Genomic DNA, 15,705 nt, shown 5'->3' with positions numbered 1-15,705 from the left:
GTGAGTAAATAAGTTTACTATTGAATAATTTCTTAGATGTGATACTGGCACCGCGCTTCATGCTTTCTAGTTCTTGTAGTAGTTCCAGAATGTTACTATATTAGTTTAAAGTAATTCTTTTTTTTCGTTCTCTTCATTCTACTTTCTATTTCATTCATTGTCTAAAAAAAGGCAAAATATGATATAAAGTTGACACAAATGAATTGAATTCAGATAAACATACAACCCATGGCAAATGAACACCTAAAAATATCCATGTCGACATTACTCCGCCTACCAAAGGGAAGATCTTGGTATGAACAAAAAAGTGTGCCTATAAAGAGGAAATTTAGATATGTTTGTTAGTATCGAAATTCACTATGTGACTTACCTCATCTTGAGGTAATTCTATGAATTTTTTAAATCGACGCGCTCCCACAATAAAGGGGCGGATATCGTTGGGATCGGCCGTAGAAAAGTGGACTGGGAATCCTGTAAATGTGCTTTTTGGTAAAGCAGGGAAGTCACATGCTTGCCAATCATAGTAAAGTTGTTCCATTCTATAGTACCAGTTCCATCTAGCTCTTTGATCAACTTCATATTTCAGAGGTCTTGATAACTTTCTCCAAGGTGGAGGTTCTATGTTTTCATCTTCACCAATTTGAGTTTTATTTTTTTTAATTATATTAGGCACAGAAGCTTCACAAGTATTTTTAAAGGTTTTCCACTCGGTGATCTTACTTTTCATCCCTAAAGCAGCTAAATTTACACCTTCACTGGGTAAATCCGACTTGTTCTTTGCTTCTTCTAACTTCACATCTTCTGTAACAGTATTCCAATACAGAGTATTGATATTATCATATGTATTATCAGACTCTGATCTAAGTACTGAGCTGCTTCTTTTTTCTATGGGATTTCGTTGAATTTTGCCCATTGTAAATTTTAGATTATCAAAATTGGAATCTGTAGTGTCAATTATTTTTGGTACAATTTCATCATTAATAGGAGGAAGATTTATTAAATCTAACTGTCCTAGATTGTCTGAGGTTTGGTTAAATTTATTATTAAAAATATTTTCTGTTTCATTCAATGATGGATGCTCATAAGCTTCAGTAAATTCTGGGTTATTTAAAGTAGAGTGTTCACTATCCTGCATTGAATCTGATGGAGGTACACTTTGAGAGTTTGTGTTTTTTATTGCTTTTACTGAATCATCTACTTTGTAAGGGTTTGGAATTTGAGGATTTGAGTCATAATCAAGTGAAGGAAAATCTGTTGCAAAATTCCTCATATTAATATTTTCTTTTTGTTTGCTCTGATTCTTATTACTAGTACTAATTACAATACTTGTATAAAATTTTGGAAGTGAAGCAGACTCAGTGCTAATTTCTGATTTCTGAGAGCCATAAAAACTTGTATTTATATATTTCATTTGTGGATCTTGATTTATACTTTGAGAGTAGTCATTAGAATGAATTTGAAATGAAACGATATCTTCTTCACTATTCTTCTTTTTAGGTGCACTAGTTTGGTTTGTCTCTTTGTAGACTTCATCACCTTCATCTATTTCCATGGCTGACCAGGCAGTATGACCACATGGTGGCCCAGGATCATAAAGTAAATCAATATTTAGCTTAAATTCAAGTAACGTTAGGTACGTGTCAATTCGACTCTTAATTTCATCGCTTCGGTCGTATAGTGTGTCTAAACCCAGACGTGATCTATTTAATGAGATGCTTTCTTCTAGTACCTCATTAATGCGTTCTTCTAATTTCTGGATTGCTCTACCCTGAAGAGGAGGTTCAATGATCAAATTTGAAAATATTGTGTCTGGTTTAGAACCACAAAAAGCTCTCCACCTATAACCATTATTCAAATCATATGATATTAGAGCTGGATGGTGATTACCAAGGTTACCCCATACTTGTCTATGGTTAAAAATGATCTCAATACTACTGTATGGGACATATGAAATTAATTCAGGAGTCAAATAACATTCCATAGGAACAATAGGTATATTTTCAATATATTTAGACATAACTTTCCTTACAGACTTCAAACTAGTATAGTCAAATTTAACCTTATCTGATCTTCTTTCTCCAATATCAGTATTATTCTTTTCTATCGGATTTAAACTATCAATTATCTCTGGATTTATAGATATATCTGGAACAAAAAAATCGCCCCAAACATTAATTCCTGTATTTTCCTCACTATGATCTTCGGAATATTTAATCTCTCCAGTTTGTTTTAGCAATTCAAACCACTGTTGCAAGTATATACCATTATAGTATTCTCTCTCTTTTTCGAATAGTTTCACTCTCTCAAGATCATCAGGTTCTTCAACATCGTTATCATCATTGTTTATTGAAGGAATTACTTCAGGTTTTTCATTAAGAGGATTGTATATAGGATTAAAATTTTGCATTCCGTATCTTCTAGGCAAGACATATCGTTGTTTAGTTGTAACTTCCCAGAACTGTACATGACCATTTTTATGACGTGACATGACCCATACGTGTTCTATAGTCCCGTTTTCAATAGTACCCCTGCATACATAAGCATCGTATCCCATCCCTAATAGACAACTGCAAAGTAATAAAGCATGATCACCAATTCCCCCCTTCTTGGAAACAAGAAATAAATTTGGTGAATGCCATTTAGGTGACCTCCCAGGTGATTTCAGCTGTTGTGGAGTTGTTATATATAGAAAATTACTGATCCAATGTAGCAAACTGCCTTCATTAGCTATTTGTGTGGGTACTGCAATAGGTGATATGAATGCACATAATGGTACTACTTCATTTGTTGTTGGATGAGGTTCTACAACATTAAAATTTCTATTCTTAGGCGCAGAAGAAAACCATTGTTTATATATATTTTTCCATCTGTGAAAATCACGATTCCATCTATTCGCTAGTTGTTTCCATATGTTGCTTATAGCCTTAGTTGGAGGGGGAGGAGGAATTATTACATCGGGGGGCATTGGGGGAATGAAGAAAAATTCAAAATGTATTGTAGGAGTTAAATATTTTTGTGTAGTAATATCCACTTGTAAAGGCAACTTAGTATTCACAACTAGAGTCTTAAAAGGCAGTGTGTATGATGAATTATTATATAATTCATTTTCTGTATCTTGATCTTTTTCACCTTCAAAATTAGGTCTTCCATCAGACCTCCTCGAAGTATTTATATCTATTAAACCTTCTGCTAAACACCTAGTATTTTCGCGTCCTATTGTATATAACTTATTCAAGTCTATTTGAGAAGAACCCAGAAACATGGAAGATGCATCATCCCTATTCCACACTTCAAGTATTATTGGACCCTTGCTTAATATATCTACTGGTAAGCACTTCCTTCTAAATGATGGAACTAACAATTCTCTTTTATCTAAAATTCTAACGGGAAAATATAAATTTTGGTTATATACTGGTCTTCTTGTTTTTTCACGCACTGATGAAACATTAGTCATACCATCCCATCTTACCTTGACAATGGGATCTGATGTACCTGTTATATTATCTGCTATAGGAAGGTTATCACACTTAAATAGTCTTACGACTAAAAATTGCTCTTTTAAATTAAGCTGAGAAATTAGTGCCGCACCTGCAGCTATTTGTGTAGGTCTATTTCTAATATTCTCCAAAGGATGACCAGTACTTCTAACATTGCAGAAGATATTTCCGATAAGTTCTCCTACTATTATTTTATATATATCAACTGTTACTCGCTTAACTGTTACACGTGCAAGAGGATAACTTTCTACTGATTTCAAAGATATTATTGCTGATCCAATGGTTGTAGGTCCAAATCTTAAATATGCAACTACCTCTACAATTATATATGAGTTCTGTAACTGCATGTTTGTCCCAGTGAATACGAATCTGCAAGGACTATCCCAATATCCGGCCACTGTTATTGGTGTTGTAAATATGCCTGTAATAGAGTAATTTATGTTCATTTTATAAGTAAAAATGATTACTTACCTTTTTTAATTTTATTTCGTGATATATTATTAGATAATGGGACTCTAAAACGTAGTAACTTCGGTGCTCGCTTTATTTCTAATGGTAATTTCCCATTTGACAAAAAACTCCAATTAGAGAGGGAAATATCATAATCAAATACTTCTTGTAACTGCAATGTAATTCTTGTCCTATGAACTTCAAAACTTTTTTGTGGAAGATCTTTCCTTGGATTACTATCCTTACCTAGTGGTTTAGGTAGATACTTTTTAAAGAGTAATGAAGTTTCAGGTTCATTATCCAGTACTTCCTTTAGTGTTAAGGTAACGGACGCATAAAGTTGATTAAATGTAAATCTACTTATTGTCCACATTTGTATAGTTATTTGATACATCTCTAAGTCAGAGTAGGAAATATATAATATTTTTTTTGGCCATATTACAATGGGAACATTTAACTGTTTCATTTGACCTGATGCTAATGAATTTGCAGCTGTATATACTTTAACACGTTTCAGTGAACCAATAGTATTTCTTTCTGGATTAATATGACTGAATTCAATTACATAGAAAAAGTTCTGTGGAATTAATTCAAGATTTTCGTTTGAATGTATAAAGAAGGCTGTTTCCCAAACTCTCAAAACTTTCATTGGATCTAAATTAATATTTGCGCGTTGCCTTAAACTGCTGTAATCTTCAATTACACTTTGCCTATATAAGTTCAAATTTATTTTTTCATCAGATAACTCTTCATCATCTTCAGTAGCTTCATCACTTTCCTTGTCCTGCTGAACTTCTAGTTCAATATCTTGGCCAAACTTCGAGTGTTGTGATCCCTTAGATTTGTGATGACCTTCAATATCAAATAATGAAACCTCATATCTACCATCATCTAGAATTAAAAACTACAAGTGTTATATTGATTATATTTGTAATAAGTTAATATATAGCAGCTCACCTATAATTTCTTCATCATTTTGTTTATATTCTTGAGAGTGGCTTATATGCCAAACTTCTCCCTCCTCAAATACCGAATTATTTACAAAAGAGTTATTCCTTTCGTCAATATTTTTTCTAGATACCATGATATCTAAAAAAAGCTTATGCAATAGATTGGACTATTTCATCACTTTAAAACAATACAACAGGAATAGCATGCGAACAGCAGCCACGTGCCATAGCGCCTTATAACCGCCACTCTTAGTTGACTATAGTGTTTTCATGCACCTTTGCATTGTTAATATTTAATTATAATAAACTTTCAGTGAAAATGATAATTTTGGATATTAGTAGTATTTATAAAAAGTACCTTTGCTTATTTAAATATTGTGCTTCAAATTTGTCAGAATGCATCATTTGAGTATCAAAATGTGGGGAGTTGTACTCCTTTTTCAGTTTTTCCATTTATTAGATCACAATTTACGTACTAGAAATGTAATTTTCCTCAAAAAAAGTAACATATCTATATTTGAAGAGGGAAACACACAAATTTTTGACAAATATTATAGTACAAAACAAATAGATGAAACTACTACTGATGACTGGAAGATGATATCATCCGAAGATAATCCTTATATAATATATGTATATTCGGCATATTTAGATTTAAGAGGTTTTCCTGAGGAAGAATCATATGGAGTTCGCATCAATTCTTTGATACATTATGAGAGTAGTCTGGAAATTGCACAAATTATAAAGTGTGATCTTTTTTCAGAAAAAAAGTATATTGGTGGTATACCACATATCGTTATTCACAAAGAGCACCACAACAAGCTATTTGCATCTTCAACGATATGGTGTAAACCTGAGTTAAAGTATAATACTTCTAATAAGATATTGAAAAGTATCACCCATGTGAAGATACGAATGGGTAGCTCATTATCAAGTAATTCATTTAAGACTAGTGAATTGATATTGGTAGTACATAGCTTGGAGATGAAAGATTTATTTTTATTTGAGGCTAGTATATGTATTAGACCTTGGTGGGGTGAACCTACAAAAACTATTTATAATGGCTCTGAGAGTAAAGAGTTTGATGATATTACACTATTAATAGAGTTTTTTGAGGTATACAGGCTGCTCGGTATAAATAGAATTACGATGTACAATAATTATTTACCTCTTGGAAGTGCTGTATCAAAAATTATACAGTATTATTCAAATATTGCTGGTTTTATTGAAGTAGTTCCATATACTCTTCCTTTAATCCCTTATAAAGAGGTATGGGATTATGCACAAATTTCAATGATACAGGATTGCTTACTTAGGCATACTAGGAAGAGTAAGTATGTGTTATTTATTGATACTGATGAATACTTACTACCAACAGTTCCAGGTATAGGACTTCCAAGTCTATTTGATATGATATTAGAAAGAAAAAAATTTGTTGGTGCCATTTGGGTACCAATGTATCTGCATTTCTTGGAATGGCCAGATGATCCTAGAGGGGTAAAAATATATCCTTCATTTAAAGTTATAACAAAAGAGTTACATTTACCTCTTGGTAAAATTTTTTCTTTTAATTTAAAGTCTCTACAAAAAACCTGCAGATTAGCATTTGCTGGAACACAGAAAAACAAAAAAAGTCGCAGGAAAATAGTTGTCCGACCAGAAACTATTATGTATATGGGAATTCATGAACCAGAGAAGATGTTATCAAATTACTCCATGATTCAGATGCCCATTGTAGATATTCGAAATAATTCTTGTATTCATTCTTGTAGAATAACGGCTAGTTTACATCATTATAGAAGAGCAATGGGAGTTGTAAGCAACAATCCGAAAAATAGGGAATTTCAGATGCTATTTAACTCAAATAAATGTTTGTTTAATGAAAACCCCAAAGTATCTGATGGTACTATAGTTGACAAAACTGCTTGGGATATCTTAGGAGCTAAATTATACAAGTCAGTTATTAAGGTGATTCAAGACATAGATTATTTTGAGAGTGAACAAATATTATAAAGAATAAATTGTATTAAAGTCTTAGTTCTATAATTAATCACGATGCAAAAATAGGTGGCGTAATGCAAATGCAATACAGTGTAAAGCTAAAAGAGTTATTACTATCCATGTAATACGATTTGCTTGTGCTGTTTGACGTTCTTCAGTAATAACTCGTAGTAGTTCCTGCATACACACAATTCGGCGGTTTAAAACTTCTAGTCTTGCAGGAATTTCAAGATAATCATGCAAGTATTTCCAGACATTGTGAAAACGACAATTATGCCAAAATATGTCAGGAATATCAAGAAAGTCTTCTACTAGATTTACAGCAATTTGATATGAATACAGTTCTGAAAATCTCTTCCTAATTGTAGGAGCTTCTACCTTCAGTTCTTCCTCGATAATAGTAGATGCTCCAACTTGGGCAAGTTTGAGTGGTAGATGTCTAATATTAACTACACAATCATCAATGCAATTTTCAAAAATTGAAAGTCTGATACTTTGAGCTATTGCTAGTGAAACTGCTAATTTTTCATATGCACTTCGTGTCTTAAGCTTAATAATATCTGAAATTACACAGCTGCTAGGTGGATGAGTAGGGTTTCTGTTTGGATAATTACAAATATATAGCATAGATGTGCTTTGGTATTTCTTAACTGAGTTTTTAGTAAATATACCTTGTGCATATATCAATAAGAAGGCTAATATGTCGTCAAGTCGTTCGTCAGTATTGGGAGGAATTGGAAGATGCATACCACCGCTGAATATTGATTGCTCATTTGACCAAGTAATCACAACACCATTTGCAAATACAAAAATAGGATTTTCTAAACTCTTCCAATAATCTTGGTCAGGATATAAATTCTCTTCATGTTCACTGTAGTCACTTTCTTTTTCAGAAAAGTTCCTACTGCAGGAAGTATTAATATTCCTACTTTCCATTTGCTTCGATTGATCTATATCATCACATAATTCGTCAATCCCAATTGAAAATGAGTTTTTGTGTAGGTTATACGGATCTTTGTATCTAGGTAGATGTGAGTCATGAAATACTGTATCTCTCACTTCGCTTTGCTTATATTTAATATTTGAAGAAATAATGGGAATGTCACTAATAGTTCCAAATGTAGTACATTTATTTAAAGTATTTACTAGTTCATTTACACCACAGAATATCCTATTTGGTTTGGTATCTCCTGTTGTGATCTCATTATATCCGCATTGGGAAGACTCATATATACCTGCTGGAAATAGCACACGACCACTTCGTCCTTGTAGTTTCCATGTTATTTCTAATTTATCTAAGTAGGGAGTCAAGTTAAAAACTAGTATTTGTTTTTCTTTATCCGCATACCAACAAAAGTAGTTGTGTCTTTGTAATGCAGAATATAAACTCTCAAGGTCATAGTGTTCGCATGGACAAAACCCCCTAACGACTTGAAATTTATATATATATTCCCCTTCACTAATCCAATAATTAGTATTTTCAAGTGATTCTAAATCAAATTTCCCAAATTTTGGCCATACCTTTGAGCTGCGGTTCCTTATACTACGCCCAAATCTACGTTCTATCCGATATTGTAGACCACGATTGGAATATTGTCGTGGAACTCCTCTATTTGGTACTTTGTTACCATTAGTTTGCAATACTTCAGGTCTAAAGTCAAATTTCTTATACATATCTTTGGGTTTCGTTGTAACTTTTTCGAGCGTAGATAGTTATTTACCGCAAGTTGAAGTAGTCACTTTAATATACTAAATTCAGGATAACAAGTTATGAATCATCAATATTCTTCAGAGCTCATATTCTCATATATATACAATGAGATTGTTATTTCACGTGAATATTGATATCTTCTTAGGGTGTAATTATTGCATATGCTACTTTTTATCTTCTGTTCCAAGTAAGTTGGAGATAGGAACCATCCGGCGCTTCCAGTCACTAAAAGTAAAAGTAATGTAATGAGAAATATTCAGAAAAAGAGATAATAAATGACATACCTGGAGTTTTCATATTGGTTAATAACCAGCGCTATTCCAAGTTTGACTCTTTCTCTTGATGAATCATCTAAAAAAATGATTTGAAGAGAGGATAATTTTATCATATCATTATTTTCATTTTCCGATGAATTTTCCACAGAATCTTCATCACTACTATTTAACTGTATTTTACCTTGAGGAATTGACTCTGAAGACTTTTTACTTTCAAATCTTGCACTTTGTTCTTGACTTGACTCATTAGGAAGCTGGTAAATTAACTTCATCTCTGCTTCTTCTAAAGGACTAAATTGCACAGATCTTAACCTATGTATACGAAAAGACCTGATCTTTTTGAACAGGTGTGACTTTGCAAGTTTTTGTCTAGTTTCAAACCACTTCTGAGATTCAGAGTTAAATTCCTTCAAAGATACATTAGTTTCGTATTTATATTGGACATTTGTAGATTTAGACTCTTGACTTTTCTCTTTTTCAACTGCAACTTGCGTACTGTTATCATACTCCTCATTTCTTTGATCAAGTACACCGAGAAAATTGGCAAGTCCAAGCTTAGATGAACTATTAAAGTAGTTCTGAGAATCAGGGATTTCTTGGGCCTCTAGTGGTAACGATATTTCATATCTAAGGTAAAGATCTTCGACTGTCGTTAACATTAGAGAATCTGGTGAAAACCAAAATTGCCAATTAATTTCAAATTCATATACTGAATTTAGTGTAATGACGAAATAGTGCAATAATGCTTGTTCAGGATTATGAAGTATTGCAGCTCTTGGCAATTTTGATTTTGGAAATCTCTTCTTATGAGGAAAGACTATATCAGTAGAAGCGAATATTTGATCTAATAAAGATTTTGATTTGTTTATTATGTTGGTAAATTCGTTACCACTTTCCTTATTTAATATACTCAAGCTATACATATCAACCAGCCCAAATTGTTGAGCACGAATATTTTCAATCCTCAAATATTCACCTAAACAACTTCTACTTATTATATCGTTGTTCACTGCAATTTTGTTTGAGAATTTGTGTTCATATAATTGAACTATATTTGATATCATATCATCTCTATCGCATATTTTTTCACAAATAATAATATCATACAGTGTAGTTGAATATTGAGGTTTATCAATATTTTTCATCTTAGAGTTTTGAAGACTATTTCTAGATCCAGGTGAGAACCAACCTAGCATAAGAACTTGATCTCCTAGGAAGCTTCGTATAATTTTTTGCAAGTCTTTATACTCTCTCTTTAGTATAATAATGGGATCCCTATAGTACTTATATTGTTCTTTAGCAAGAACATTGCGGATAGAAGTAGGTTTTTCAAAAAAGTAAAGGGAAGATGTGGTCAAAACAACGATTATGGTTTGAGGTTTAGTTAGATTCCTCAGCATCTCATCTTCAAGGTTACGAAGTGTGGGATTTTGAGAGAACACACGACATGGATAGAGCCCTAAAATTCTCTCATTGCGTTTATAGTAGCGTGACAAATATAGTTCTACTCCATACAAATAATGTTGACTATTAATTCCATCCAATAGCTCAAAAAGAAAAGAGCGTCGGATTGGAAAATGCCGAAATATAGATTGGTACATTATACTCTCAATTATTGTGTAACGAGATTTTGATGAAATTTCCATAATAAAGGTTGCTGCCTTTATACAAGAAATTCGCATTAATTCTCTTAGCTCAATAGACTTTTTGGCATGGTCTTTGTTATAAAAAGAAGTTTCCACATTCTCCATTAAAGGAACATGTGCTATATATGTTCCATGAGCACTACCGATTGATATCTGTAAATCGAAAAGTATTAGCCTTATTAAACACTCAAAAATATTTTTTGAAAAAAGAAAATTTAGTGATTTCTCAAGAAAATACTTATGTATTGAAGCATTGTGTGAAAATTGAATGTACTTCAGCAAATAAATTGATTGTGAAAGTACCTTTGAAACCATGGTACATAATAGTTGCTCACTCAACGAAAGAGCTCTTCTATTAGACTCCTGGAGAATATATAATACAGATTCGGATATTGAATTCAAGAACCAAAAGGTAATATAAAGACAAATCAATAAGTCCATAGATTCTACTGAATCTTCTGGTGATATTTCTAAAGCCATACTTGTTAAAAGTAGAAATTTTGATGCTACTTCAGATTCTAAATATCCACAGCACAAGACAAGTGATGCAATACCACTTAAAATGTGTGGTTTCCTTATTGACTCTTTAGTGTAATTGGCTAATTTTGGTGTAGTATTAGCATTGAGACCAACATAAAGTACTCGCAGAAAAGCTGCTATTGTTACATGGGCAGTTATGCTACCAGTAATTATATCATTCCAAAGAACTCCTTTCCCTTTTAGTTTGTGCTGTGCAGATAATGATTCTGAAGAGTTTATTGTGGAACTAGGTAATTTTATTGTTGATAATACCTGGGTATTTTGGTATTTATTGCTGAATATTGAGAAGTTTTGTGACACTCTATTATTACAATCCCATGACTCAATGAGATTTGGTCCATATTTATTATATACTCCATTCAAAATATTTCTAGCATATGGATGTATAATAGTAATCTCCTCATCTGGGTTTACCATAAATTGGGTTTTAGCGTTATGTACAATATCTTCTTCAGAGTCAGATATATTTAGCAGGATTTTGTTAGATTGATTACTGTCATTATTACAATCACTATCTTCTAGTCCATCAGTAGTCTCTTCAATTTTTTTTACTAACCTACTCTCAGCTTGTAATATTTCGCCTTTTATAATACCAGCCCATTCATTTGCTTCATCAATAATTGAATCCCTACCTGATTGTATGTAGATGTTTGAAATTCTAAGCTGTTCAATTGTAGATAAGTATGTATAGAGTTTAATTATTCCATCATTTTCAATGAACTTAGTCTCTTCCTTTATTTTATCATCTATTTCCATATTATCTAGAAGTAGTAGATTCACTAAATATGAATTTGCTTCTATATCCCACATTTTAGTTTCTTTATCAATAATAATTAAGAAGGAGCTTTCAATTGTTGTCAACTGTTTATTATCAGTAGTATAATATCTATTGTGATCTAACTGAGCTTTTTCAACTTCAAGCATTTTATTATCAGAAATACCTTCCATAATATCAGCTATTCTGCAGAATACTCTTGTTGCTAACTTTTTTTCTGCTGAAAGTCTGTTTTGTCCACTGAGAGTCCCCAATAGCCATTCTAATGACCTACCACACCATGATATCTCCAATGACGTATCTGGATCATATGCACCAAAGTTTAGCTCCTCCTTTTTTAATGAATACTCGAAAAATATGCGGAGATTTGGATCCCTTAGATACTTCCTAAATTCATTGTATCTTGATAGTGCTCTAACAACACGACAAGAAGCTAAAATTGTAAATACTTCATTTGATTGTTCAGAGCTTATTTCAAGTATAATTTTTGAGAAGGAAGAGCTAAGGATTAATTTTTGCCAAGAATATTGTAGTCCACAAAATATTATATAAGCTATTTCAGGAGCAAAATTATCACGAAATATGCACCAACAATTGCTATTTACAGTATCGATTAAACGGCGAATATATATAAGTAAAGGTAACCATAGAGAACTAAGAATCTTAAATGGTCTGTTAGGATATGATTGTGAATTTATTGAACAATAGTTCACAGTTTGATTTTCATTGTTGGAAGCTTTTTTATCAGGAATTATACCAATTTCATAACGAACTAAAACAAAAAATTCATTCATTGCACTAGAGTCAATCATACTTAAGTCTACCATTGATATTATATCCATAGCAGCCATAGGAACATCTTCACCTGGAACTTCAAGTAGCCTAATAAAAGTTGTACAGTAACCTTTACTATATATTCCATCTACAACCTTTGAGCATATTTCAGAATCCTTATTTTGAAAAAAAAATGCCAAAAATTTAAGTAATGAAAAGATAAAATTTTGAATTTTTTCAGATATAACAACTTTGGCTAAACAAACTTTTGAAGATTCCAAAAAATCAGTTGCATTTTCAAAACTGCTGTTATAATACATTAACATTTCACGGAAATTCTGATTAAAGTTTAAAAATTCAAGCTGTGGATATAAGTAATCCATCTGTTCTACAATATAACGAAGTATGTTTTCTGAATTGACTGGTAAATTATCTTTAGTAGGACCAATAATTGTATTATATGTATATATGTTGTAGGATGATCCTGTGTATGGTGAAATTAGGTGCAATGGGGAATACTGAAAAGATTCAATTTCTGGTTTTTTACAAATTGTGAGTATGCATCCTATAGCAGCCGATGCAATATCTGGATTGGTAAATGGGACTTCCTTGAGTGGGATCAAAACCCAATCTATTATGTGAAAATTAATAACTAGCTGCATTAATGCTATCCCACTAGAATTTAATAAACTTGTTAAAACATTAATTATTTCCGAACACAATTTTGACATTATTTCAGAGAAGAAGCGTGTTTCTCTTTTTGAAAGAAACTGTTGTAGTAGTGGCATTAAGAATTTTGAGTGTAATCCTATATCTGTGCAAAGAGTAGATGCTCTGTTTGATGCATCACAACAGTTCCGAATTATCTTCAAATAGTACACTATTAAGTCTAATTGTAAATTGGAGAGTTTAGCAAATTCTGGTATTATAAAGCTGCTACTATCCATTTCACTTGTTCCATTCATATAACTAGGTATTATAGATTTACCCTCAGCCCGTCGTTTTGCAAGTAACTTTACCATTTTTAAAATAGAAAATGTACTTCCAGATGCAAGATTACCAGAACAGTTGATATTTTGAGTATTCTTTATATCATCGCTATTTAAGATATACTTCAAAGAAGACCACTTACTTTGTAGTTCATGTTCTTTCTTTTGAGTAGGCCTATCTTTAATAAATTGTTCCTTTTCAATTTTTACCTCAGGTTCCTTCATAATAAGATTTAGCAATACTAGAGTTGAAGCTAAGTCAGAGGGAACTCCATATCCTGATAGTGCAATCGCATTTTCAGGATATAGTGAAACTATTGATAAAATAATAATTAGGGGACGATGAAATTCAGTTCTAGCATAACGTGCTGCAAAATCTAGTAACATTGGTATATGTCTGCTCATTAATTTAGCAAACAGATTTGATGGAGGTAATATAGAGATAGATGCAAGTACTGTTTGCACAATAGGATCTGAAAATGAACGTCCTTGGAGACCTGGAAGCACTATAGATGATATAATTTCGCTTATTTTTTGTGTAAATTCTTCTCTGATCATCATAATTGCAAAATAACGAGCTATAGCTATAGCTAGACCACCAGCAGGAATATGTATTAATCTTGCCAGGCCTGTTAATATCCAAACTTTCGAAAGGTTTTCGCTACCAAAATTATAGTCATCCTGTCTCTCCATAACCAAAGATACCAATTCAATTAGTTCTTCTGTTTCTCTAACTCTATCACTGTGGGATTTACTTGATGGCTTGAATATATTAATAAACCTATGTGCTTCAAAAGGATCAATATCGCCTAAATCTCCCCCGTAATCTGTTGACCATTGGCGCATAGATTCATTATATATTACTTCACAGCCTTGCAGGAAATATGCAGATAGTTTGACTGATGCACCTTCTTCTAAAATTTGTTCTAAAGTACTACAGAGATAGTCTAATCTTCCATGGCTCATTTCAAGTTTCTTGCTAAATTGTAAAGTATAGGCAGGGTTATAACTTCTACCAGCTCTAATATCATAAACATCATCATAATTTTTTAACAGTCCAAGATCAAATAGAGGCATATTTTGCCTTGTTAAATTGGTAACAAGGGTTCCATCACAAATAGCTAATGATTTGCAGCATGTAATAGCTAGTGAGCGGTACTCAGGAAAAAAAGTGCAGAGAGGATTTCCTTCTAAGTTCAGATAAGTCAGTGATTCACTAAGTAACTCGAAAATACGAGCTAGAACACTTGGAAGAACAGATATATTGTTATGAGAAAGATCAAGTCTTTTCAAATTCGGGCAGTTTTGTAGTGTAGTCCATGGCTTTATCGAATTATATGGAACTTCTATATTATTATTTGAAATTTCAAGAACTTCAAGTTTTTGAAGCCCTCCTAATTCTGGTATAGAAGAGAGGTTATTGTAGTTTAAATAAATCTCAGTGAGTGATGGAAGTGAGATATCGCTGCTAAGTTTATATATGTTATTGTTAGAAAGATCCAGTTTTCTGAGTTTTGCAAATCTCGTAGAGTTACTTGAACTAAAGGTACCATTGTCACTTGACAAGTTATTATTGCTTAGTTTCAAATATTCTAAGTTGGATATATCTAAATATTCATTTATTAGACCATGTCCATGTTCATTGCTTCCTAAAGAACTTAAATAGAATTCATCTCCACTAAAATCGAGGAGCTTTGGCTTTTGTTTCTTCCAATCTATACCTAAGAGTTTTAATAATTCTTTATTACCTATAGTAGTTGCACCAACCTGTCTAGTTGAGTAATCATCCATGAAACCTTTACTCTGTCCCAAGTATAATATATACATCATAGCTCCAATATATATGGCGCTATTTTGTGAGAAACCACTGGCGCGGTATCCATGCACATTTACTATCCCTAACGTTTAGTTCATCAGAAAATTAAAATAAAATAGAAAAAGGGTTTGGGCTTTCTTTTACGAACTTAGCAACTATATATATTAATAATAATATTAGTTAAACTTAAATATAGGCCTTGACCTAGTGTAACTTCACTAAGAACTTTTGAACTTACCAACTCTCTTGGAAAACAATAAGTTACAAAGTTACTTTCCAGA

At 32.3% G+C, this 15,705-nt stretch overlaps 4 protein-coding genes across 4 annotated transcripts, besides 4 other annotated features; 1 reads left to right on the top strand and 3 right to left on the bottom strand.

Annotated features, from left to right (window-relative positions):
• Positions 1–95: 95 nt before the first annotated feature.
• On the bottom strand, positions 96–5,031 carry CMU_041120 (C2 domain-containing protein; the record flags this gene model as incomplete). Its single annotated transcript, XM_002139355.1, has 5 exons — positions 96–161; positions 224–313; positions 371–3,918; positions 3,969–4,838; positions 4,905–5,031. The coding sequence occupies 5 exons, from the start codon at positions 5,029–5,031 to the stop codon at positions 96–98; spliced, it is 4,701 nt and encodes a 1,566-aa protein (XP_002139391.1).
• Positions 646–668: a sequence feature (AT_rich).
• Positions 1,032–1,056: a sequence feature (AT_rich).
• Positions 5,032–5,183: 152 nt separating the features above from the next.
• Positions 5,184–5,204: a sequence feature (AT_rich).
• Positions 5,205–5,293: 89 nt separating this feature from the next.
• CMU_041110 (uncharacterized protein) lies at positions 5,294–6,910 on the top strand (the record flags this gene model as incomplete). The annotated part of the gene is made up of 1 exon (XM_002139354.1): positions 5,294–6,910. The coding sequence occupies one exon, from the start codon at positions 5,294–5,296 to the stop codon at positions 6,908–6,910; it is 1,617 nt and encodes a 538-aa protein (XP_002139390.1).
• A 33-nt stretch (positions 6,911–6,943) lies between these two features.
• On the bottom strand, positions 6,944–8,572 carry CMU_041100 (uncharacterized protein; the record flags this gene model as incomplete). Its single annotated transcript, XM_002139353.1, has 1 exon — positions 6,944–8,572. The coding sequence occupies one exon, from the start codon at positions 8,570–8,572 to the stop codon at positions 6,944–6,946; it is 1,629 nt and encodes a 542-aa protein (XP_002139389.1).
• Positions 8,573–8,773: 201 nt separating this feature from the next.
• Positions 8,774–15,399, bottom strand: CMU_041090 (uncharacterized protein; the record flags this gene model as incomplete). Its single annotated transcript, XM_002139352.1, has 2 exons — positions 8,774–8,834; positions 8,894–15,399. 2 exons carry the CDS (start codon positions 15,397–15,399, stop codon positions 8,774–8,776), a joined length of 6,567 nt encoding a protein of 2,188 aa, XP_002139388.1.
• A 181-nt stretch (positions 15,400–15,580) lies between these two features.
• Positions 15,581–15,619: a sequence feature (AT_rich).
• Positions 15,620–15,705: the final 86 nt, after the last annotated feature.

This window comes from Cryptosporidium muris, genomic scaffold, assembly GCF_000006515.1.
Source record: "Cryptosporidium muris RN66 scf_1106632373453 genomic scaffold, whole genome shotgun sequence".
In the NCBI taxonomy this organism is placed as follows: domain Eukaryota; phylum Apicomplexa; class Conoidasida; order Eucoccidiorida; family Cryptosporidiidae; genus Cryptosporidium; species Cryptosporidium muris.
Note: the sequence above shows the minus strand (reverse complement) of the source record. Positions and strands in the feature narration are given on the sequence as shown.